Source organism: Sus scrofa, chromosome 17 (genome assembly GCF_000003025.6).
Source record: "Sus scrofa isolate TJ Tabasco breed Duroc chromosome 17, Sscrofa11.1, whole genome shotgun sequence".
Classification (NCBI taxonomy): domain Eukaryota; kingdom Metazoa; phylum Chordata; class Mammalia; order Artiodactyla; family Suidae; genus Sus; species Sus scrofa.
In genome coordinates this window covers 39,412,568-39,438,258 of record NC_010459.5, presented here as the reverse complement: position 1 = coordinate 39,438,258, position 25,691 = coordinate 39,412,568, and the positions used below count along the sequence as shown (strand labels likewise).

Genomic DNA, 25,691 nt, shown 5'->3' with positions numbered 1-25,691 from the left:
ACTGCCGTTTTCCAGCCCTACTGGGGTCCTCCTAGAACTCAGACCTGTTGTGGGGAGAGTCAAAGTGGGGTAGGGGAGTGACCAACTTCCCCTTCCTGTATAGTGATCAAGAGAAACAGGCTAAGTTGGATCAAGAAAACCAAAAGTCTGAGCTTTGGATGCAAGAGGAAGAGAAGAGTCACCTGAAATGTGAGGGACGTGGGCAAGGGAGGAGAGGAGGGCCTAAGACTCAGGGTCACAGCGTGACTCTCCTCCCTTCCCCCCTACCCCTTACACTGAGGGAGTGCCACCCCTACCCAGGCAGCAAGTGAGCTTCTACAGGGACTCATGGAGCCTTAAGTAGCCTCAGCTGGAAGCAGCACACTGTTGGGGCCACCTCCTCCCCTGACTGCCATCATCCAGGCATGGTACCTCTCTGAACACCACCCGGGCCTGAGGACTCAGAAGGAAGAATCTGCTGGGACCCCAGACCCACAGGTGTGGGATGAGCACCACTAAAGGATCACAGGGCAGAGGGCGTGGGACACAGTCACTACCCAAAGAGGCAGGGGACTCCAGAGAGAGAAGGTAGGGTCCCTGCAAGGTCTGGTGAGGTCACTGGGGACTGGGACCAGGACTGACTGGGAAGAGTAGCTAGAAAACCAAGGAATTCCTGAGCCTGGTGGAGTACCTCAGAGAGAGTGACCTCAGCCAAACCCTCACACTTTTCTTTTGTCTTTTGTCTTTTTAGGGCCGCACTGGAGGCATATAGAAGTTCCCAGGCTAGGGTTTGCCCTCACACTTTTCTAGGGCAGCTGAAACAGCATCTTGGGGCCTGTGTGGGCAGGAGAGAAGAGGTAGAAGAGATCCCTTTTTCTTTTTTGCCCAGGAGTAGGCAAGGTGTTCAACCTGAAACCTTTCTATCAAAGACATAAACATTAAAAAAAACAAAAAACAAAAAAACCAACCCTGCAGAGAAGAAGGACCCAGATTCCCAAGGCTCAGAGGTCAGTCAGTGCCTAAGACCAGGCTCAGGGGAGAAAGAGAGATGGGTCCCGTAACTCTCAGCAGTAAGGCCACCCTCTGGACTCTTCCATACATGAGCACAGGGCCAGGAACAGTGCCTACATGTGGCAGAACCTCTTAAAGGGACAAGTGAGAGTTCAGAATTGGGGGTTGGGGGTGCTCCTGGCCTGCAGAGGAAAGGGAGATGCTGAATGTGGGGCCAGGAGGGCTGACCCCACAGAGGAGGCATCCGCCCTGCCACCCGCTGGGACAGAACCACGCCACAGGGTTTCTACATGGCCTGGGTGGGCAAGTCCTTCCAGTGGGCCTCCTCCCTAAGCCTGGAGGACACCTTAGCATGCAACCCTTGAGACCTGGCTCCCTGAACAGGTGGTTCACAAGGGAAGACCCCTCCCCACCCAATAAATACATGAAAATGATTCTAGATGAAACTTCAGTGTCTGCTGGGTAAGACGGAAGAGCCCAGGTCCTCAGCCTACTGGGCTACAGATCAGCCCCTAGACAGTGGCTCCTTGCCAAGGTACAGCCACCCTGAGAAACCTTTTCCTGGCACCAGCCCTGTGCCTCATCTAATTCTCTTTGCAATCACAAGAGCCCTCTGAGCCTTGATGTCACTATCTGTGCAAAGGAGGACTAGCTGGGACTTCTCCCCAGAATGTGGCAGTCAGTCCAGGACGCCATGAGAATGGACGCCCTCTGGCTTGGCCAGTTGGCCAGGGACAAGACCTGTGGCGCTGGGTTGCTCCCTACCTCCACCTCACACTCATACTCAGAGGCATCGAGCAGAGTGACTCGGCAGATGGCACTCTTGAATTTCTTGGCAATCTTCTGGGGTGATTTCTGGGCCTTGCTGGGCGTGGTCCTCTCTGACAGGCCATCGGCCTCCCCGTAGTCCTTTTCTTCCATGTCTAGGCTCTGTAGGTCCAACCAGGGAAAGGTCTGGTCAGTGAGCTTGAAACTATAGCATTTCATCCAAATGAGATGCAATAAAAAAGTAGCTGGGAGCTCCCGCTGTGGCCCACCGGGATCAGCGGCATCTTGGGAGTTCTGGGACACAGTTTCATCCCTAGGGCATTAAGGATGAGGCGCTGCCACAGTTGCAGCTTAGGTCATGACTGTGGTTCGGGTTGGCCCAGGAACTCCATATACAGCATTGGGGGTGGGGGGGAGGCAAAAAAAAAAAAAAAAGGCAGCTGGCATTAAGAGAGACCCCAAAATGAGAGCCACAGCCCTCTAAGAATGCCCCCCTCCCCTGCCCCCAGTGACCAGGATCTACGGTGGGTGTGTACAGGAGGAAAGCCAGAGCTTCTGTGTATAATGGGTGGGCTCAGGTGAGGGGTCCACTGCTTCCCTGCAGGTCACTGCTGCTGTGGGCAGCCTCTGCAGGCAGGAGCATCCTACAAACCACACTCAGTGGCCAAAGCTGTCCTGTCTCTCTAGAACAGGGCATGAGTTATCAGGGCATGGTTTCTTCCTCCTTAGTCTGTCACTGGGTCGAGAATGAGGCCAGGACTGATCTTGTGAAGGGAAGGGAGATCAGAGCCCTGCCCATGAATCCCAACTCTGCCACTGACACCCTCAACGACCTTGGCCCAGCCCCCACCCTCTCTGGGCCTGTCGTGAATTAAGGGAGATGGGAATTTGATGGCTAGATGATCCCCTAAGTCCCTTGTCTCTTTAGGGTGATGAATTTTGCCCTGGAGTCACACTGGGTTTGCCAAGATAGGATGGACAGGCCTCGGGGAGAAGAAAACAAGGTGGAAAGAACAAGGATTTTCAAAATCAGATCTAGATTTGACTTACACTTCTATCACTTTACAGCAATGGGACTTCAGGTAACTCACTTCATCGTGCTGGGGCTCTGTTTCCCCAAGTACAAAATGGGGGACTTAATAGTTACTCTCTTCGGTCTTAGAGAGTTTAATATAAAAATGAACACAATGTCCCCAGCACAGTGCTTAGCATGTAATGGGTCAATAATACATCTTGGTTTCCTCCTCTCCTCCCTCCTGGAGGACTAGCTGGGCAGGAAGAGGGACGTCCATGTCCTCAGGCACACACCTGTTCAGCAGGCCGAGCGTCCTGCTGGGGCGGATGCTTCTCATTGGAGTTGGCCTCGGGATGGCCGTGGCCTGCGGGGGTCACTGGGGTGGTTGCTGTGGCAGCAGCCTCAGGCTGCTGCGGGGCCTCCTCCTGAGCCTTCTTCACCTCGGAATCAGGGCCTGTCTCTGTTGTCATGGTGACCAGCACGCCTGCATTGGCACGAAAGAGAGAGCACGTGATGGGAGAGAGGGGCAGTGATGGTGTGACAGAGCAGAGCGAGGGGGACAGGAACCACACACGGAGAGAGACAGATGGAGACAAATGGACAAAGAGCCACAGGAGAAGGGAGGGAGAGACAGAGGCCGTGAGGATGGGAAGGGCATCATGAGAAATGAGGGGCAGCAGCCGAGGTCACAGCCCTCCACCCACACTTGTGTCCATACAGCTCCTCAGGGACTCCAATCTCTTGGCCCAGGTCTGAAATCAGGGCCCTTCCTAGGGGTAAAGAAGAGTCTCTCCAGGGAGCCTCCACGCTGCCAAGAGCACAAAGGACAGTCAGTGACCACCTCCAGGCAGGCCCTCAGCCAGGCTATCTCTCCAACCACAGCACCTGGTACACAGTAGCCCTTCAATAATGTTGGATAAACTGAAGCTCCCTGGGCTCTTGGCCCTTCAGTACTGATGCTGGGCAAGGCTTTTCATGCTCCAAGCCTCAAGGACTCCTGCGCCCTGATTTCACAGGGATGGTATCAGGATGGATGCAAAGGGACAAGACAGGAAGGTACTCTTAGAAAAGGCAATATACAAACAACTCATACAACTCAAGAGCAAAAAAACAACCCAATTGAAAAATGGGCAAAAGACCTGAACAGACATTTCTCCTAAAAAGACATATGGATGGCCTGTAACTGGCACATGAAGAAATGTTCGACACCACTAATTATTAGAGAAATGCAAATCAAAACTACAATGAGGTAGAATGGCTCACACTGGTCAGAATGGCCATCATGAATAAGTCTACAAATAAAAAATGTTGGAGAGGGTATGGAGAAAAGGGAACCCTCCTACACTGTTGTGACAATGTAAATTGGTACAACCACTATGGAAAACACTATGGAGGTATCTTTAAAAACTAAACAGAACTACCATGTGATCCAACAATCCCACTCCTGGGTATATATCTGGACAAAACTGCCATTCAAAAAGACACATGCACCCCTATGTTCATTGCAGGACTAATCACAATAGCCAAGACATGGAAACAACCTAAATGTCCATAGATAGATGAATGGATTAAGAAGACGTGGTACCTATACACAATGGAATACTACTTAGCCATTAAAAGAAAAAATAATGTCATCTGCAGCAACATGGATGCAACTAGAGACTCTCATACTAAGTGAAGTTACGTCAGAAAGAGAAAGTCAAATGCCACTCATATGTGGAATCTAATATACAACACAATGAACCTGTGTACAGAAAAGAAACAAACTCATGGACTTGGAGAACAGACTTGTGGTTGCCAAGGGGAGGGGGAGGGAGTGGGATGGACTGGGAGTCTGGGATTAGTAGATGCAAACTATTGCATTTGGAATAGATAAGCAATGAGGTCCTGCTGTACGGAACAGGGAACTATGTCCAATCACTTGTGATGGAATATGATGGAGGATAATGTGAGAAAAAGAATGTGTGCGTGTTGCTTACATATATATACATGTGTGTATGTCTATGTGTATATATACACACACATATATATATATATATATAAAACTGAATCGCTTTGCTGTATGGCAGAAATTGACAGAACACTGTAAATCAACCATAATAAAAAATTTTTTTAAATAAATGGAGGAATTCCCATCATGGTGCAGCAGAAACGAATCCCACCAGGAACCGTGAGGTTGCAGGTTCGATCCCTGGCCTCGCTCAGTGGGTTAAAGATCCCGCATTGCCGTGAGCTGTGGTGTAGGTCGCAGACATAGCTCGGATCTGGCATTGCTGTGGCTGTGACATAGGCCAGCAGCTACAGCTCCAATTTGACCCCTAGCCTGGGAACCTCCATATGCCAAGGGTGCAGCCCTAAAAAGACAAAAGACAAAAATAAATAAAAAAATAAATAAGTAGAACAAAACCTGCATAGCCCTGATGATGTAAAAGTCAGGAGAACTGGGCTCAGGCCCCAGATCTGCCACAAATGAGCAGTCAATTTGGCTCACTAGGACTCATCCAAGAAACAAGGGACTTAGAGAGAAATTCCAACAGATTATTCTTATCATTTCTGTTTTAGAGCAGGAAATGAAGATATTTCAGAGAATCAAGGACCTACTGCCCAGCTGCTCTTTGGAATAAGCTAATTGCAAAGAGGAAAGGAGACAAAGACAGAGAATGAGAATGGCGTGGTCCCAATTTATATTAAAAAAAAATCCCAGTAACTTCAACAATATATCTTTTGTGTTTGTATACATACAGTAAAAGATCTAAAAGGATACACACCAAACTGTTAAAAGAGGTTAATAATTCAGAAGTAGATAGAGGAAAATAAGAGAGTTCCATAGGGTGGGATAAGAGAGGGATCTTCATTTTTTCTACTTTATACACTTTGGAATTACTTGTAAAATTAAAAATAGGGAGTTCCCATCGTGGCTCAGCAGAAACAAATCTGACTAGTGTCCATGAGGATGCAGGTTCGATCCCTGGCTTAACCTCGATCAGTGGTTAAGGAGCTGTAGTATAGGTCACAGACGCGGCTCATATCTAGCATGGCTGTGGCTATGGTGAAGGCCAGCAGCTACAGCTCCGATTCGACCCCTAGCCTGGGAATTTCCATATGCTGCAGGTGCTGCCCTAAAAAGACACACACATACATACAACTCACAAGTTGTTTGCTTTTTTAGGAAGGCAAAGGATGCATTCTAACCCCCATCAGTGGAAAAAAACCCTCCTTCAAAAAAGTTTGGAGCTAAAACCAGGGCATGAGAAGTGAGGAGGAACCCTCACCCCTGCAGCATATGGAAATTCCCAGGCTAGGGATTGAACTGAACCTGCAGCTACCAACCTACACCACAGCCACAGCAACACAAGATCCGAGTCACATCTGTGATCTATGCCATAGCTCACAGCAATGCTGGATCCTTAACCCACGCACGAGGCCAGGGATCAAACCAGCATCCACACAGATACTATTCGGGTCCATTACCACTGAGCCACAACTGGAACTCGCTGAATCCATCATATTAAATGAGAAAGATCCAGATGAGACTTGACAGGTCTCTCCCCTCCTCAACCCCACCCACCGTGGGGGCCTTTGATGGGCAGATAGACAAACACTGCATCCACCCTGAGCTGTGCTGTGCTCCCAGCCCCAGCTGCAAGCTCCCTTTTTTTAATTCTTCAGTTTCTCCCCTGCATTCCAGGTGTCGCCAGCCCTGCTGAAAGCAAAGGGCACTGGACAGAAAGCCATGAGCCCTGAACACCCAACACAGCCACTCAAGAGCTCTAGAGCCCTAGATAAGGCACGAGCATCCTCAACGGATAATGAAGATAAAAAGTGGAACGCTCTGTAAGCTGGAGCTCACTGCACAAATAAAAGGGTTTGTTGTTATTGATGCTGCAGTGAAGAAGTGAGATGAGAAGGAAGGGAAGGCCGGGGTCCACTGCCTCATCCCCACCCAGAAATGTTTTCCACTCATGTCATTACCCTGGGCTTTACAGATACAGTGTAAAGCCACAGTTAAATAAAGGCTCTCTGCTGCTCATGTGACACTAAGTGCCGATCCTGTGCCAGAGTACAAAGTAACAAGAGCTGCTCCAGAGGAGCTCACGGCCTCGTGGGGTCAAACTGAGACGTATCTGCCTGGCTCTGGATTTCATCTAAGCCTGCACTGGAGGATATCAGCCATTGTGCTAGATAAGGCCTAGAAGGAAGAACCCTTAAAATAAATGCCTGCTTAATTTTGCTTTCAAAAAAAAAAAAAAAAAAAGAATCCACAGGCTAATCTGTATGTTTTGTGCTGGGAGAAGCAGAATCCACATGCCCCTCACGGGTCCAGGCAGCCTAGAGGCTCTGACACATCCACTCCTCCCCTCTGCCTCTGTCTGATTTCAGCCCGTTCTCTCTGAACCTTTCCCGGGCATGCGTCTTCTTGGAAATAGCCAGGAGAGTAATCTTAAATAAATAGCCCTGTCTTTCACTGCCTGGGTCTCCAGCAGAGCCTGCTGGCAGTGACTGTGCGGTACTGGCAGAACCACAGATGAGAGGAGCCACAAGGTTTCTGAGACAATTCAATCTCCTCCTCTTTTACCCGTGAGACCCAGAGAGCAAAAGAGGCTTGAGGAACAGTCATTTCCTCAGACAGGTTCTCCCTGGTCCAGCCCACCCACCAGTCTCCCCCACCCAGCCTCCTGACTCCCCAGGTCCTAGCTCTGGGTCCATTATTCTTTCCACTGCACTTTGCTGCCTCAAGCAAACCCCAACAGAATCTTCTCAGAGGAGAAAGCACTCAGGCCCCCAGCTAGAAACCAAGGAGGGGGCACGAGCCACCCACAAACTCCAAGGCCAGGGGCTGGTTAGATAAATAATGGCGGATCCACGCTAACAAGTGAAAAAAGATGATGTAAAAAAATCATGAAAAATATCTGAGTGAAAAAGCATGATACACGCCAGTTTGTACAGGTTGACCCTATTTTGATTAATGCACACACACAGATGCAGAAAAGTCAGCAAAGCATTAATTATGGTTGTTTCTAGATGGCAGGAATACGAATTATTTTTTCTTCTGTCTCACTGTAGATATTTTTTTCTACTTGGAGATTTCTTGAATGGTTTAAAAAAATTAGAAGTTAAAAAATAAATTTTTCTGGAGCTCCTGTCACGGCACCATGGAAAAGAATCCAACTAGGAACCATGAGGTTACCAGTTCGATCCCTGACCTCACTCAGTGGGTTAAGGATCTGGCGTTGCCGTGAGCTGTGGTGTAGGTCACAGATGCAGCTCTGATTAGACCCCTAGCTTGGGAACTTCCATATGCCGCAGGTGCAGCCCTCAAAAGCAAATAAATAAATAAATAAAATTTTCCAATGCGCATGGCCTGGTATGACAGGATGAGAAAGAGATAAATAAAATCTGTTTAAATTTAAATTTTTTTATGAATTAAAAAGGAAAAAATTACATTTTTTTTTAAACCTATGATGAGATCCTTCTTTATTTCACAAGTGTAGGGATAATGGCATGGTTCTCTCAATGGGGCACAGCCAGTGAGCCAAGAACCTGGCCTTGGCTTCTGCCACAGCCAGTCACGTGGGCCCAGTTCTGCCCAGGCCCAGGTCAGCACAGACTGACGGAGCCTGCTGGGCGGCCAGGCCCTGTAGGGGACCCAGAGGGCCATGTGCTACTTCCTGTGGAGCTCACTGCAACACGGGAGGAGGATGCTCACCCAGGAAATCGTTGAACACCCCAGTAGGATGTGGCTTAGATTTGCCAGAGGATGTTTCAGCCTCTAGAAGATTCTAGGACATGGTGATCAGGAGTACAGCCTGGGGTCTGTTCCCAAAGAAGACTTATAGCTAGGGAGTAGAGGGTGAGGTGGAGTTAGGTTTTGAAAAAAGGAAGAATCTAGACAGGTGACAGCAGGGAGGGCATTTGGGCTGAGTCACCACGTGGGCAAACTCCCAGGAAGGGAAGCGGGTAGGGCTGCGCAGAAGACAGGGAGGAGCCTTGACATCTTGACTTCTTGGAACAAGGAGCCTACAAAGGCGAGCTCCAAACAGCCTGGCAGGAGGGATGGGTTGGAGTCAGAGAGAAGAGAAGGAGCTGGGGGTGGGGGAGCCTTGCAAGAGTCAGAAGTGTCACTGCTGGAAAGGTCCAGACTCCCCTCGGTGAGCCCCACAGTTGGCCAGGCCCAGCATTAGGGACTCCATGCATAGGCATCTCGTGGACCCCTCACAGGGCAGCAGGACAGGGGGCAGACCCACATCAGTCAGATGCAGACCCAAAGTCCAGCTCTACCAGTGATGGGGCAAGTGACCTTGCTCCCTCCCTCGCAAGGTGGTGATGGAGCTTCAGGAAAATAGACAGGACACCCAAAAAGCAACCCTGAGAGGGTCTAGAATTACAAGCAGTGATGGGAAGCCACAGTGGGGACCAGTCTGAGAACCAGGAGTTCAGAAGCACCCAGGAACAGATAGTGAGAGAGATGTGCTAAGAGACAGAGGCCAGCAGAGCCTGACTGATGACACTAACATATGAAAACCCGAATGCACAGGATTAGAAAAGTGAAAGGTCAGCCAGAGAAGTAAACGCTGACGGTGCCTGTGCCAGCCCTGTCTGCAGGAGAGGGGCCCAGTAAGGCCCAGCATGCCTGCCTGGCCAGGTCTGGGGCCAGCTCAGCAGGCTGTCAGCCTCTGATACTATTCAGTATTGCAACCACTGGCTATCTCTCTGGCTTACCTTCCCAGGGCACTGAGCAGCCTTTGGATGCTGTGGCTTTCCATCTGGGTGGCCTGCAGGGGGAGGGTGTCCTAGCCCAGCAGAGGCAGTAACACTTGGCCTGCAGTCCTACTACTCATTAAAAATGAATTGACTGGTTTATACATCAAGCTCGCCCACCAGGTTTAGCATGAATCAGCATCTCTGAGTCCAGCAAATTGAATTTGTTCTTTCTCTCCAGCTCCATGTCTGCCCAGGTCCAAACCACTCTCAGTTCCTGCCTGCATGGCTGCCCCAGTCTCTTCCATGGTCCCCCTGTGGCCACTCGGGCCCTCCTCAGGTTTATTCTCTACAGAGCAGCTTCTGGAATCTTTCCAGAAGCCCAACTGGATGCCCTCTTTATCTATTTATTTTGGCTGCGCCCACAGCATGTGGAAGTTCCCAAGCCAGGGATCGAACCCATACCACAGCCATGACCTGGGGAACTACAGTGACAATGCTGGATCCTCAACCCACTGAGCCAGAAGAGAACTCCAGATGCCCTCTTTAAAACCTCCAGTGGGTTTGTTCCCTGGCCCAGGGCTGTGAGTTAAGGATCCCGTGTTGCCTCTACGGCTCGGATTTGATCCCTGGCCCAGGAACTTCCATACACTGCGAGTGTAGCCAAAAACAAAAATAAAAAAACCTCCAATGACTTCCCATCAAAATAAAACAAACTCATCAAAGCTGCAGGTCCTGCACATGGCCCATGCTTCAGCTCTTACCACGAACCAGCCCGTACAGCCACCATCACTGTGATGACTGTGTCCCCCTGGCTTTCTGTTGGCACCTCAGCCACACTAGGCTTGTTCGTGTCTTGGGGCTTTGCCCTCAGTGGTCCCTCTGTGTGGATGGTGGGCTGTCCCCTGTCTCTTGGCAGCTCTCACCCTTCAGATCTCAATCTTTGTATCCCTTGACCACTCTGTCTAAGGTGGGTTCCTCTTTTTTTTTTTAGGGGGGTTACAACTGTTTGTTTTGTTCTGTTTTTTGTCTTTTTAGAGCCGCACCCGTGGCATATAGAGGTTCCCAGACCAGAGGTCAAATTAGAGGTGTAGCCGCCGGCCTATGCCACAGCCACAGCAATGGGGGATCTGAGCTGTGTCTGTGATCTACTGCAGCTCATGGCAACACCGGATCCTTAAATCACTGAGCGAGGCCAGGAATCAAACCCAAGTCCTCAGGGATGCTAGTCAGGATCGTTAACCGCTGAGCCACAACGGGAACTCCTTCAGCTGGTTTTTTGGTTTTGCCATTTTAACCACTTTTAAGTGTAACAATTCAAGGGCATTAATCACATTCACGATGCTGTACAACAATCACCACTGCTTCCAAAATTTTTCATCGCTCCTCAAGCAGAAATTCTGTTCCCATGAAGCAAGCATGCCAAGTTTGGTTTTTTTCGTAAGTTCACAAATAACTTATATTTATTGATCGACTCATTTGTTTCTATTCCTCCTCTAGAATATAAACTCCACCAAGACAAAACTATCTGTTTCATTTTTCATTTTTCCCAGGGCTTAGTGCAGTTCTTGATAAATAACAACAACAAAGCGAATATTTATAAAGTTTGCTATTTTACCGGCATTGATCTAAGCAATTTTACATCTATTAACTCGTTTAATCTTCATAATAGCCTACAATAGGTAGTCTTTTTTTTTTTTTTTTTTTTTTTTTGGCTGCACCTACAGCATACAAAAGTTTCTGGGCCAGGGATCAAACTTGCGCCATAGCTGTAACAACACCAGATCCTTAACCCGCTAAGCCCCCAAGGAACTCCTATAATAAATAGTCTTAGCATCTTCATTTTACAAAAGAAACTGAAGCACTGAGAAGTAAAATAATTTGCCCAAGATCACACAGCTAGTAAACGGCAGTCCCAGAAATCTGAACTCAAGAGAACCTGGGGTCAGATGGATGGGTAGACAGATATATGGAAAAACAAATGGGCGATGGGTGGATGGAACACCGAGACAATTTCCAAGTCTAGAGACACCTGGGCTGCATTCACCTTGGGAGACTTTCTGGCTACCATCCAGCCAGCCTGTCCTGACAACCTATCAGACCTTGAGCACCTGACTTCCATCCAAACTCCTAATATGATCATCCTTGTTTTACTGATGAGGACACACAGGCCCCAAGAGGACAACCAATTTGCCCAAAGTCACAAGGCTATGCCAAGTCTCTCTGGCTTCAAAGTCTGTCCCACTATATGGCATTTCAGCAGCCTCAGGGGGTTTGTCCTGTACTAATTTCTCCCAGGGATGTAAAGCTAGCTAAGGAAAAACTTCCCAAGATTGAAAGGCAACTACGCTGAGAAGTGTTGAATTCAGAATCAGGACCACAGTTTCTTTTTTCAGTTCTGTCCCTTCCCATCTGATGGGCCTTGGGCAAGTCACTTCTCCATGCTGAGCATCAGTTTCCGTATTTGTCAAACAGGGATGAGAGGCCCATCATCTCACATCAGTGCAGGGCTGTGTAGAGAAAGGATGTTTCAGAGAACAAAAGGACTTTGAAATGCAAAAGTTCAGTCACACTAAAGACAAGAGATTCTCATCTCATCACAGATGTTGATGATATAGGTACTGAAAGTGTGCCTTTGCATATATATGCACAGCAGTGGAACAGCATGAAGGCACCCACAGCCAGGAGTGTCCATGGTTATGAGCAATTACTCCCTAGCCAGGAAGGCTCTCTTCTACATCTGAGACACTGATGATTTCTGCCCAGGCGTTTGTGGAAATTCTGAACCAGGTAGGAAGGAGCGGAGAGAGAAAGAGAAATGGACAGGGTGTGGAAGACACCAAAACACCAAGAGAATACTAAGCAGAAAGTGAGATTCTTCTGTTCTGAATGATGTAGGATGTTTTCAATGATGACAGTTTCTAAGACAATCCTTCTTTCTTTTGGAGGAAGTCAGGAAGCACACCTTCCCCTCCTACAATCCCCTACAACCATCTCCTGGGCTGCTGGTCCCTACGTACACCCCCAGCACCAAGCCGTGCTCAAAGAAGCAAGATGCTGAGCTCTTGGACTGTCCTTTGAACCCCCTTGCCTCCTGATTTCTGCTTGCCTTTGGCCAATGGGAGGCACTGGCAGATGAGAGTGTGGAAACAGAGAGAGGCAGATGTACATCTTCCCAGTTGCCCTCCCTATGGTCCTGGTGGTGGCTGAAGGCCTCTGTGACAGCTCCTTGCACAGACCCAGCCAGCACTGAATTCCGGTAACCCCATTCCCTCCTTCTGCTCATTCAAGCTGAAGGGACGTAACAGTTTCCGTCACTATGAGTCTCTAGGTACCCTTTGTGGGTTCCCTTAACCCTGCCCTCAGCCTTATAAACATCTCCAAGTGGAAGCATCTGAATGGAATTCTGCTTTCTTCCAGAATCTGACCGATATAGCACCTTACACTAAACAGAGGGAGGGGAGGAGAAATTGGGAAGAGGCTGTATAGACTAGTGGTTAAGGATAACACAGGAGACCAGGAGATCTTGAACACCCCCTTACCCTCTCTGTGCCACCCCTTACCCTCTCTAAGCCTCAGTGTCTTCATTTGTAAAATCACCACAACAATCTTACCCACATCACAGGTTTACTTTGAAAATTGAATCAGATCATGCCTGTAAAGCACCTACATGCCAAAAACCACAGTTAGGCCTCAAGAAACATTAAACTTTTCATCTTTAGTATTGAGTCTGAAGGCTCAAGTGTTAACAATAACATTTCCTTGGAGCAGGAATTACGGACTTTTTTTTTTTGGCTTTTTAGGGGGTTCTCTATGTTACACAATTTTTCTACTATGAGCATCTATTACTTTTGGAGTCAGAAGAGAAAAAAAAAGAATTAAAAGAAAAAACACAGTGAGAGAGAGAGCGAGCCTATTAAGACTTATGCTTCCTCCTGGGGAAGATGTTACTTCCCATTGGGATTTCCCCAGTGCAGAGCAGTCACTCCCTCGAGTGACAATCTCCAGGTGAACAGAAATGAAATGACTGCCTGTGATGAGGGAAGAGGGGGACCCTGTGTCTCCCTCCCAGCCCAGCCCCTGATGGAGGCAGGGGGTGGAAACCAGAGCTGGGTGCACAGTCACTCTTACTGCTGCTCAGGTCCATACACGGCAGTGGGGAGACAGCAATTTGTCAGAGGCTTGTGGTACCCATGGGCATTAAATAAAACCAAGCAATGTGAAGAGGCTGCCACCAGTCGGCACTGGCTTCTTGCCCAAAGGTTTCATGTGCCACCGTGGAGCCACAGACTGATGTGCGGTTGTAGGCCAGGGACCACGTGACGTAGCCAGAAGTGCGGAGTAACAGCATCAGGAAGGAGAAGCGCCTTCCGCGTGGACCGCACTGATGACTGCAGAGGCAGACGGAAACCTCCCTGTAGCGGGACATCCTCTGAGAGGCGGACAACGAGCTGGCTGTCTGCCGGGCTTTGTCTCCTTTGAGCTCAACAAGGGCCACACGAGATAGGTGGGCTTATTCCCCAGGCTTGTTGAGCAGACTAAGATCACAGAGCTAGTCAGTTCGAGTAGAGCCAGGACTTGGACCCAGGTCTGCTGGCTCATAGTCCCAGGCTCTTCCCCCTCAATCCCGCTATATCCCACCACCTCCAACTTGCTGTTAACCATGTAACCAAAGCTACCGTTGCTCTGGATGTAGAAATAATAACAGCAGTTCAACTGCTCCCACAAGCAGGGCGCTTTACAATCTAAAGGATCCTTTTATAATCGTTTCACTTGGACTTCACCCATCAGCAGTTGGTGAGAGGGAGCATGGAACAGCAGTTACAAACACAGGCTTTGGAGCAGTCAGTCCTGGCTCCACTGGCTTGGGGACCTGGGGCGAGTGACTTAACCTTTCTGAGAGCCAGTCTGAGCATGTGAAAGACCTCCTCCACCTCAAAGGCATTTAGTGAGAGTTAAATGAGACAAGGCAGTGAAGCTCACTCAGCACCATTTCTGCCACAGAGCAGATACGCAGTCAGTGGCAGCGATGGCTCTCATCAGTAAGGCTGTCACCGCCAGACAGGTGGACAAACTGTGGTCCTGGGAAGGTCAAGAACTTGTCCAAGGACACTCAAGGTATAAGCAGCCGTGTGGCCCAGGCAGCAGCTTACAGCAGCCAAAGGGAATATGAAAATTATGCAGGTGAGCTCCGTACTGGGTGAATGAAAGGAAGCGTTCCCCTGAGACATCCCCACCCTTTGAGGGTGACAGAGACAGACCTCCTCCCAGAGCCCAGTCCTAGCATCCTTGCCGCTCAGGTTGCACTGAGAAGGGAGAAGCAGCAGGCTTTCTAAAGCAACCCTTCGCCACCTCGCTGTTTCTGAATCTCTCTCACTTGATTTTCTTTGTTTAAGCATTAGGAGAGTTCATTGTCAGCATTATTTAGAGTACAGTAAAATTGGAAACAACTCTAAATGTTCATCAATGGGGGCTGGCCAAATGAACTAGGATTTATCCACTGAAAAATGAATTACAAAAGCACTACATATATATTGGGGACATCTTTGAGATGCATTTTATATATACTGACATGGAAGGATGTCACTATATAAGACGAAAAAATGTAAATTATAAAATAATAATGCAATTTATGGTCCCATTCTGGTTTGTATGCTTATGTAAGCATAGAAAATATTCCAGAAGGACCCACACCACACTGTCCTCATTGGTTACTTCTGGAGAGAAAAATTTTGGTTGGGGAAGCAAGGAGAGGATATGCATCTTAATTACTAGCATTTTCCCCATAATTTGTTTGTAATTAAAACTAAAGAACAAGGAGTTCTCTGTGGTGCAGCAGGTTAAGGATCCGGCATAGTCACAGCAGCAACTGGGGTTGCTGCTCTGGTGCAGGTTCTATCCCTGGCCCGGGGACGTCCACATGCCGTGGGCACAACCAAAAAGAAAAAAGAAAAAGAAAAGAAACAATACAGTATTTTTTTTAAGGTTTGTTTTGATCAGTCTTATTTACTTCCCACAGTACCTGCTGTAGCACCACTTCTGCCTGTTCTATTCCAATCTGTATCTATGGTCAGACCTAATTTTATACCACTTTAATCTGAGTGCTCACAGTTTCATGGTTTTTTTTTTTTTTTCATTTCACATTAATTGTATCAGAAATATTTCCACATTATTATAGGCATCATTATCATCACAGCTAACATGCATGGTTGCTTCACTATGTGCTAGTTCCCAAGCTAAGAACTGTACATGCCCTAAAGCATTTAGTCTTGACCTGAATGCAGGTACCTGGCCCTAAACGCAGGTACTCAGATTATCCACATTACAGATGGGGAAACTGAGGCTTAAGAAGATGAGCAGGTTTGCTAAGACCTTACAGGTCGGTAAGGACAGAAACTAGACTTAAGCCCTGATCTCTGCGCATCCCCAGTCCTTGCTAGGAACCTCTCCATCCTACTCCCCTCCTGGATACTTAGTGGTGAGCCAAGAAGGTGGCAAGGCAGGAAGTGGAGACCCAGGTCCTGGGTCTTCCTACTTGCGTGACCTTGAGCTAGTCACTTCCCCTCTGTTTTGTTCACTCAATCAATTCTTCCACCAGACAAGCACTTGCAAATCACTCAGCCACACGCTGAGGATAGAACAATGAATAAAACATGAACCCAGCCCTCAAAGAGATCAGAGCCCAGCCTGAATTTTTTCCGTGTAGGGGAAGGCTCTAACCCTGGCCCCACCTCTGTCACAGGGACAGGAAATGAAGGATGCAAAGGAGCTTCACAAGCGCACAGCTCCATACACTGCAAGGGTAAGTATTTCTGTGGCTGTTCACGGCTGCATATTATTTTATCCACTAGATGTTCCAAAATGTTCTCAATCATCTTCCTATTGTCGGGCATTTAGTCCCAATTTGCTGCTATTATGGAAGAAGCTCTGATGGGGATTCATCCAAAGGAAATTATGCAAAAGGAAAAAAAAAAAGCCAGATGCACAAAGAAGATACTGCACAACCTTCGGAATGACTGAAGGGAGAGAAAAGCCTTTCATCTTAAACTCACGAGGCTATAAACCACATTCACGCCCCTGTGGCCTTCCCCACCCCAAACTGCCCCCCACCCCCAGCCACAGGGATGAGGGGGACCATTTTAGTGCATTTTCAACCTTTCTCCTTCCTTGGCCCTCCAGGGCCACAGGACTGCTCTTTTTCCTGCAGGCTATAGTCCATCCTCTCCTTGTGGTTCTCATAGCTGCTAAAGGGACCTTCTCAGACATGGTTCTGTCACACCCCAATGCATGCCCCATTCAGACCAAACACCTGCAAAGGTTCCCAGAGCCTCCAGGCTCCGGTGGAGTGGAAATACCTTAGTCTGACATTTGAGAGAGACTAAAGGGGAAGAGAATGTTTACTGAGTCCCTGCCAGCATGGCACTTAGATCCTTTCTATAACAACCACCATCATGTGGTCTCAGTGAGATAGGTGTTCGTCCTGATTTTACAGATGAGGAAACTGAGGTTCAGATCAGCTAAGTGCATGTGGCTAAGAGCATGTGGCTGGTAACAGTGGAGCTGTAACTAGAGCTCAGGTCTGGCAGATTCCAGAGTTTTGCCAAAGACCCAAACACAAGCTGACTTTCTGACTCACCTCCCAGTACCCTCAGCCCCCTACACCATCTGCTGCATACACACCAAGGCCGCTTGCTCTTCAAAGACACCCCTACTTCCCTCCCCCCTGACATGGGGAGAGGGTGCCCTGCCCCCACAACTATCAAAATTCTACCTAGCCTTTGGTGCCCAGTGCAAAGGCCTCAATCTCCTTGAAGCCTTTCCCGATCACTAAAAAGGGGATCCATGCTTACACAGGCAACGGCATACCCTTGACCTCCCTGGGTCAAGTCCCCGTCCCTCCAGGCTAGACTGGGAGCCTCCTGAGGGGAGCGATGTTTTTCCAGAGGCCATATAGGACCTGCAGGAGGTACTCAGGGGAAATTTTTCAAATCAAACAAAACCGAACATGACCTCTGAGAAGAAACTGCGGGCTGCTGGCATGACCATCAGGAATGTGGCTCTGACTCACACTGCCGGGATGTGAATCCTAGCTCCCCCATGACCTAGCTGTGTGACCTTCAGCAACTGTCTTTCCCCTGCTAAAACTCTGTCCCTTTAATCTGTAAAATGGGAAGAAGAATTCCAACTGTAAAGGGTTTTGTGAGGCGTGTATGAGAAGATTTTGACAAGATTGTATGTTAAGTCCTTAAAACAGTACCTGGCATATAATAAGTGCTCGATAAATGTTGGCTGCTACTATTCTTACCCACAGGCCTCCCACCCACAGAGGAAGCAGTGCCAGCCTGCTCCCACCTGTCCGCCCAAGCTCAGGTCCCCTCCCCACAGGGCCTCCTCGTCACAGTCTCAGCCAGGACCCCTGCATTCCCTCCCTTGTATTTTCTGGCCAATGAGCTCCTATCAAATGTGGCAGAGGCGAGTGGCAGGGCCAACCAGTCTTAGAGCCGACAAGCCTTCCCTCATACCCAAAGGGAGTCCACAGTGTCCCCACTTCTAAGGATCCTGGCCAGGAAGCAGAAGGCCACAGCCAATCCCTCTCTCAGGTTTTCAGCCGGTACCCCTCTGCCTCTACCCCTTAGGACCATAGGAACACTCGGGCCACAGGGCCACCCTTGCCTCTTAAGATCCAACATGCAGTCCTCTCCACCTGCACCAACCCTGGTGCATCGGTTGTCTGGCTCTGCTAGACACCAACCTGGTGCTCCCAAACACTGCCCCCAGTAAAATGTCATGGTGGAGAGAGGGGCTCTGGACCCAACCACACACTTTCCAGCTATGTAACCTCAGGCAGGTGATACAGTCTCTCTGAGCCTTACTCATCTTTATAAAGTGGAATAATAATAGCACCCTCCTGTCAGGGTTGCTGTGAGATAATGCAAAGTACTTATTGCCCCAGTGCAAGGCAAACACTAAGTACTCAATAAATGTCCTTGCTCTGACTGGCTAATCATTGGTATTACTCCAGATAGAGATTATTATCCTCTTTTAATAAGTGGAGACACAGAAGCCCAGAGAGGATCCCAAGGATATCCACACTGGCGCTAACACAGAGGTACCTCTCACCTCGGCTGGTCTGGTGAGGAGACCCTCTACTCCCCACCGAGGCTCAGGTCCAGAACATGCCTGGGCACCCAGCATCCTCTTGGCTCTGGACCCTCCCAAGAGGGACCAGCTCTACCTTGTTACCTCATCCCTGTGACAATTAAAAGGCCCATTATCTATGAGGCAACCTGGCCCTTCCTCCTCACCCTTTGGGGCAAGGGCTGGGAGATCAATGTAAGGGCCCCTCCCAAGGGTTAGCCTCAGGCTCCATGCCGTCGGTAATGCCCGGAAGCAAGCATTTGGGATGTAAGAAACCCAAGCCAGTTAGAAGAGCAGAGTACATAAGCACTGGCTCTCACCCAACTGCCTATGACCTTGGATAAGTCATTCTCCTTCTCTAGGCCTCATTCAATGCTCCAATATTTACTGAATGAGAACTACAGGTCCAAGCATTGCTCTTACACGCTTTCTGTGGAAGCAGCCTTCCATGAAGCTCACAGCACTGGGTCCAGGGAACTGTCACGTGGCCCAGGAAGGGTATAAATAGGAATAATGCCCCCTGAGCTGATCTCCTCTAGGACTGCCTTAAGGTGCCCCTTAAGGAACCATGCTCTGCATACACAAATATGGCGCATGGGATCACCAGGTAGGCCTGACCTCAAACTGGCCAGCAGAAGCCAACTTTATCCCTGCATGGAGCTGGCAGAGCCTCCCTAGGCCACAGTGGCTCAGAGAGGAGGCTGGCACAGGCTGCCTCTGCCGCAGGCTCCATCCGGGAGGAATGGGTGGGCAGACCGACACACAGTTGCCTCTATTCTCCACACCCTTGCCCAGGACGGGCAGCACCGATTCTTCCAGGAGCTTCTGAGGGCACTATACGTATCCCTAGCTCTCAACCTGGCCCAGCTGCTAACTGAATCTGGAAGCCTCCTAATGCTGGGAGGTGGGGGAGAAACGGAGCAGGTGAATGCCACACAGCCCCGGGAAGGCCCTAAACCCAGCCTTTCACTCCCACCTTTGGGTGCAGAGGAGGAGATAGACAGATCCAGAAGTGAAGGCAGGATCACAAGGCAGTCTCTCCCCCACCAATGTATTCTCAGAGTTGGGGGTGGGGGGGGGGGGCGGCAGGCACAGGGGGAGCAAGGACCATGGCCAGCAGCCACAAAGGCAACCTCAGAACTCCCTCCAAGTCCTTGTCTAGCCCCCAAGGTTCCGTGGGCCACTCAGCGTCATAGCTCTGCCAGACAGTGGCCTTAGCACCTGATAAGTATCCTGGTAGCTGTGGTCACTTGCCCTGCTCCCAAGACCCCAGCCTCTTGGGCCCTTGGATGTCCCCAAGTGTGAAGGTGCCAGACACAACCCGGACCCACAAGTCCTCTCCCTCTAATGGGTGGGGGCAGCCTCAGGCCAGGACAAAGCCAGGCCAGAACCGCAGAGGTCCTAGGGCTTTCTATCCCCCCAGCTTTGGGAGACTTGGAAGGGAGGTGGGATGGGAAGTGAGCCTAGAGTGGTGAAAGGTCTGCAACCAGAGGGTGACCGTGAGGGTTGGAGCTCCCCAACGTCCCAGCCTCCAGCCAAGTGACTGGCCTGCAGCATCTGAAGCCTGGACAGAGATGTCCGGAAAGCTCCGGCCCTCCACAGGGGCGACAGGAGTGGTCCCAGGGAACAGAGTGGGCCAGCCCAGCACCCAGCAACCGTTCATCCCTACAGCAAGCACCAGCCCCCGCCTGCCCACCTCTCCCTCCAGGCCCTGGGGAGGCTGCAGACCTGGGAGGTAGGGAGGAACAGCAAGGACCTCCCCGAACTGCCCAGAGGGCCCACAGCCCGCAAACTCAGTTCCTCCCGGTCTGCCCCCGTCGTCCCCCAGGGCTGAAGGCTGGGCCTCCATGTACCGAGCCCCCAGCCCCTAGTGCCACCTGATCCCCGCCCCTCACGTGCCTACCTGGGCCTGGGGGTCCCCATCTCGGGCAGGCTGGGCGGGGGGCGCCCCCTCGGCTCCTGCGGGCCAGCAGGCCGCGGGGCGGGGCGGGTGCGCGGGGCGGCGGCGGGCTCTGCGGAGCAGCCTGTTCCGCGACACCCCCGCCCGCTGATGGATGCCGACTGCAGCAGCGGCGGCGGCGGCGGCTCGGCGTGCGCCGGGGGCTGGGCACCGTGCCCACAGCCCCGGGCCTGGCGCCCGACGCGCGGCCAGCCCCCGCCCCCGCCCGGCCTCCGCGCCCAGCCCGGGGGCAGCCGCGGCGCGCCTGCCTGCTCCCTCCCGGCGGCCCTGCCCCTGCCTCCGCCTCCTCCCCTCCTGCCTCCCTCTCCGTCTCCCCCTCTCTCCCTCTCTCGGGCTCCCAGGCCACCTCCTCCCCGGCGCTGCCACACCGGCAGTTTCCGGACCACTGCGGGACTGAGCATCAGAAGCCAAGTCCTGCGCCTCCGCTGCCCCCCACGCCCCGGCCCCCACGCCCCCAGCTCTTCCCGCCCAGGCCAACCCCTCTGGGAGGACGCGGCCGAGAGGGAGAGGGAAGGGGAGGAGGGGAGAAGATCCTTGACTCAGAAGGGGTGACTCAGCCTCAGTGGGCCTCCCAGCCCACCGAGCCCAGCCGGATACCCTCACCTCCCCCCACAGCTCAGAGCAGGGCAGAGCCTCCCTGGCAATCAGCACTCTTCCCCCTCCAGAGAGGTCTCCCGTATGCCTGTGTGTATATGTGTGCATTTGTCCATCTGTGCTTCCCTGACAGTGACCATAAGTTGTAACGGTGGGCCCGTGTACAGACGTTTCTGGATGTGCCGGGTGCATCCAGGATCCAGGATGACGGGGATGGGGGGTGGCCAAAGAACCTGTGACACTGGCCAAGGGGCTCAAAATCGAGTGAAGCCCTGCTCCCCACCTCCCCCAGCACTATTATAACAAAAAGCGTCCAGACCACCTTACGAGATCCACAGGCCAGGACTGCCAACGGCCTGGGTTCAAGTCCAGCTCTGCCATGGGTCAGCCAGTACCTTGGGGCATGTTGCTCTCCTGCTCTGGGCCTCACTTTGCCAACAATGAAAGAAAGGACTGGATGTACCCATTTCTAGGGGTCCCAGAAAGGCCTGGGGAAGGCCTAGAAAAAATAGTGTGTAACCCACAACATGATCTCCCAGGATTTCTCCTCATGGGTCCACGTTTGCAGCCCACATGACCCCTGCTCCCTAACCACCACCATGACCATCCCAGGCATGCACATCTATTCTTTCTTTCCTCAAATAATTCCTGAGTACCTGCTATGAGCCAGCCACCGTTCTAGGCACTGCAGAATCCATCACACTGGAAACCGCAGAGGTCCAAAGCTGGGAAGCCCCCAGATAAGAACCAAGCCAGCACCCCACCCCCCACCCCCATGCTGCATTTCCTTCAGAGTCAACCTCACCACCAGGCGGTGTCCCTCATGAACACATCACCTGCATCCATCTCTACTCCCACACTCCAGGGACAGGCAATTCCCTCCCTGCCCTCTGCCCTCCCAAGACGGCTGCTCTACCATGGTGACCTCTTCCACCCCAGGTCCCAGTACCAACCCCAGGTCCTCCACAGAATGAGGCTGTGTCCCCTCCCCAGCATCTCTCTGAGAGTCCAAGATAGCAACTCTGTCCCTTCTCCCCACCCCCAGACCAAACCTTCTCTTCTCCAGGTTAAACATGACGAACTCCTTCACCAAATGTTCCCAAGACACAGCTTCCACGCCTTCACTCTCTCTACTGCCCACTAGGCTCAGGAGTGGTCAGAGAGCAGAAGGCAACCAGCTCCTCCCAGTCCTAGAGAAGACACTCTCCCACTAGACAGGAGACAGGAAGATGGACAAATAAGCACAGGGCCAGTTCACAGGAGGACTAGAGTCCTGCTGGGCAGACTTCCTACTCATTTCCTCCTTTGCCTTCAGACTCCCCAGCTTCCCAAATTTAGTTCTTCCCAGGAACTCCCCAGGCCCTCAGGGGTGTGGTCTTGGGCAAGTCACTGTGCCACTCTGGGGGTGCTTGAATTCAATTCACCACACATTTATTCAAATGGATGAATGAAAGATCAGTAAAACTTAGGAGTAACAACAGATGAACTTATTGTTTCATACACACATATGCTAAGAGATTTCTGACTGCTGGCAAGTATTTTTTTTCCAGATTGACTCTCAGCCTCCTCTGCTTGTGGTCCTCCCAACCCTGGGCTCCTGTTGGCAGGACAAAGCCAAGGGGCCAGAGCCCTCCGTTCCTCCTGGTTCAGCTCTCCCTCCCTCGACCCCCCTCCCCTTCCTTTCTTTCCCCAGGCTGGAGCCTTCCCCCTCCTCCCCTGGGGCAGGGCCACTTTCCCACCCTCCTCAGCTAGATGGAGACTCTCACTTTCCCAGAAGAATCCAGACTACATTCCAAAGACCAAGGCCGAACATTCCCAGACCTCAGTCTGGATTTACACCCAAAGGGTCCAATTCCCTTCAGGTCAGTGGAACCATACAGACAATTGGGCTTCTATGTCATCATTATTTTTCTGTTACTATTATTGACTAGCATTTCTATTAGCACTTGCCAGTTTGCAAGGGACTTTCCTGTGCCATCTTCACATCTGGTGATATACCACCATGTTATAAACAGGCAGTCTGAGGCCCAGAGTGGCGAGTGACTTGTCTAAGGTCACACACACATAGTAACACTAGCTCTCTGGACCAGACACTTCCACTTCCCCTCACAATAACCTTTTCCAGAGCAATCTGATTGGGGTGGGGTGGGATGGGGGTACACTCTGAAGGACACATGGCCCCCTACAGGCATCAGTTGAAATCACTACCACAGTTACTCCGCTGCCTTCATTCCCAGGCCAGGGAAACTGAGGCACAGGACCAGGACCCAACCCAGAACCATATCTCATGAAAGCCCCTGTGAAGAAAGGCTAGGAGCCCAAGTGAAGGAAGAGGACACCCCCCCCCCGCCCCCCAGTGTAGAAGGGCTCTTCTGAATTCTGCTTTCAGCCCTGGCTCTGCCACTTCTGTGTTTCTTGGGCAGATGATTTGACCTCTCTGAGCCTCTTATAATATGGGAGAAATTCTTCCTCCCTACTTGAGTCACTGGGTTGCTGTGATGGGAGATCAGCAGATGCTAGCAGAAGAAAAGGGACAGAGTCCTTCAACCCCTCTCTGGTCTGCCTGGGAGGTAGGAGAAAGTCTTTCTTCTTCAATTTTAATGGGAGGGAACTTGATGGTGCAAAAGTGGGAGGATACAGGAAATGCCCGGAAAAGGATGGGACTGATTCACTCCATTAACTGGGAAGGCCAAGCACGAAGCACATGGTGTCAGCTACAGGCCCCCAGGGCCACTAGTGGGGCAGAGACTAAACCAAACATTCAATGAGGCCCCTAGAACCCCCATCCCCAACCCATTTTATCTTTTTTTTTCTTTTTTTTCTGTTCTGGCCATCCCGCAGCACTTGGAGTTCCCATATGACAGGGATCAGATCAGAGCTGCAGTTGCAACCTAAGCTGCTGCCGCAGCAACACCAGATCCTTAACCCATTGTGCGGGGCCAGTGATCAAACCAACATACCAGCGCTCATAAGACGCTGCTGATCCCATTGCACCACTGCAGGAACTCCAGTTATCTTTCGAATGCGGAAACCAAGGCCCAGAGTAAAGTGGCAATTTGCCAAGGTCCCCCCAGGTACTTGGTGGTCTCTGCCAAGGTCACCCCAAGTAGTCAATGGTCTCATGACTCCCAGCCATTAGGGGCTCTTGATTCCTGGGTGGGCAGTATGGGGTGGTGAGCATCCTGGTGCAAAGTTTTGTTTTGTTTTTTGTTTTGTCTTTTTAGGGTCACAAGTGCAGCACATTGAAGTTCCTGGGCTAGGGGTCAATTTGGAGCGGCAGCTGCTGGCCTACACCACAGCCACAGCCATGTTAGATCCAAGCTGTTTCTGCGACCTACACCACAGCTCATGTCAATGCCGGATCCTTAACCCACAGAGCGAGGCCTGGGATTGACTTGTCCTCATGAACACTAGTTGGGCTCGTTACTGCTAGCTACAAGGGGAACTCCCTAGTGCAAGGATTTAATCTTTCATTCAGCAAGCAATAATGTTCACCCTGAGCCTGCGGAAGGCAAGAGGAATTGAGTTGCCTCCGCCCTTGAATTCACAATCAGTCCAATGGGGGAAAATGGCAACAACACCAGTACATTGGAGGTACTGTAAGATGAATCCCCACCACTTTCTGAGGACTTGCTCTGTGCTTGGTACCAGTCACACATTCATGTGTTTAATCCTTACAATAATTCTCTGGCATCAAAAGTATTAACCCTTTTCACAGCTGAAGTCCCCGAGGCTCAGGAGGTTAACGACTTCCCAAAGTTCATCCAGCTAATAAATGGCAGAGCCAGGATGTGAATGCCAGGTCTGTCTGGTGCCAAGCCATGAGCTTCAACCCGTATGCTCTTCCCTCTCTCTTTAGGGCTCTGCTGACCCATCGGGTGGACACTATTCATATATGGCTACTGAGCACTTGAAATATGCCTCATGCACAATGTAAGTGTGAAATTCACATTAGATTTTGAAGATTCAATAAAATAAATGTAACATATCTCATTGATAATTTTTGTATGGATGTATTCAGTTAAATAAAATATATCATTAGAATAATTTCATCTGGTTATTTTGGCTCTTTTTTTTTCATGCGCCTATTAGAAAATTTAAAAATCACCTATGCAGCTCACGTGTGTGGCTCACATATTTCACAAGTTTAGATGTTCTGGGGCTCAGAAAAGGGTTCCTGCAGGAGGGGACACCTAAACTGAATAGCGTGAAAGGCAAGGTCATGGGGGGAAAAGTATGCCAGGGCAAGAGAGCTGCAGAGTATCTGGCTCTGGCCCCAGAGGGAAGCAGGGCCTGGGTGGGCTGAGCTGCAGCCCCAGGCAGCTGAGAGCCGGGCCCGCTTGAGGAGGGTTACCAGAGCCAAACTTTCCAGAGGAGCATGATCCACAGGCCTGAGAAATTCTGCCAGACAAGGCTGTTCTCACTGATCCTTGGCGGTCTCTAGAAGGCACTGCAGGGCAGCTGTGTCTGGGCGTAGAGAGCAGGCAGGGTGGATGGGCAGCAACGCCCACCTGGCAGGGACCTCTC

The 25,691-nt window shown here is 50.6% G+C and overlaps 1 protein-coding gene across 23 annotated transcripts in view; it reads right to left on the bottom strand.

The window, feature by feature from the left end:
- The window catches only part of EPB41L1 (erythrocyte membrane protein band 4.1 like 1), a 134,677-nt gene that overhangs the window by 56,806 nt on the left and 52,180 nt on the right, over positions 1-25,691 (bottom strand). For 12 of the 23 annotated variants that reach the window (XM_005672903.3, XM_005672902.3, XM_013985339.2 and 9 more), the window contains exons 1-3: positions 20,514-20,690; positions 3,067-3,257; positions 1,756-1,920 (exon numbers count right to left, since the gene is read on the bottom strand). In XM_005672903.3, the coding sequence (XP_005672960.1) occupies positions 1,756-1,920; positions 3,067-3,243 (342 nt within the window). In that variant the 5' untranslated portion in view covers positions 3,244-3,257; positions 20,514-20,690. Of the gene's footprint in view, positions 1-1,755; positions 1,921-3,066; positions 3,258-20,513; positions 20,691-22,216; positions 22,798-25,691 lie in introns of those variants that run through there. The other 11 variants (XM_021078015.1, XM_021078019.1, XM_021078008.1 and 8 more) reach the window with 3 other exon arrangements.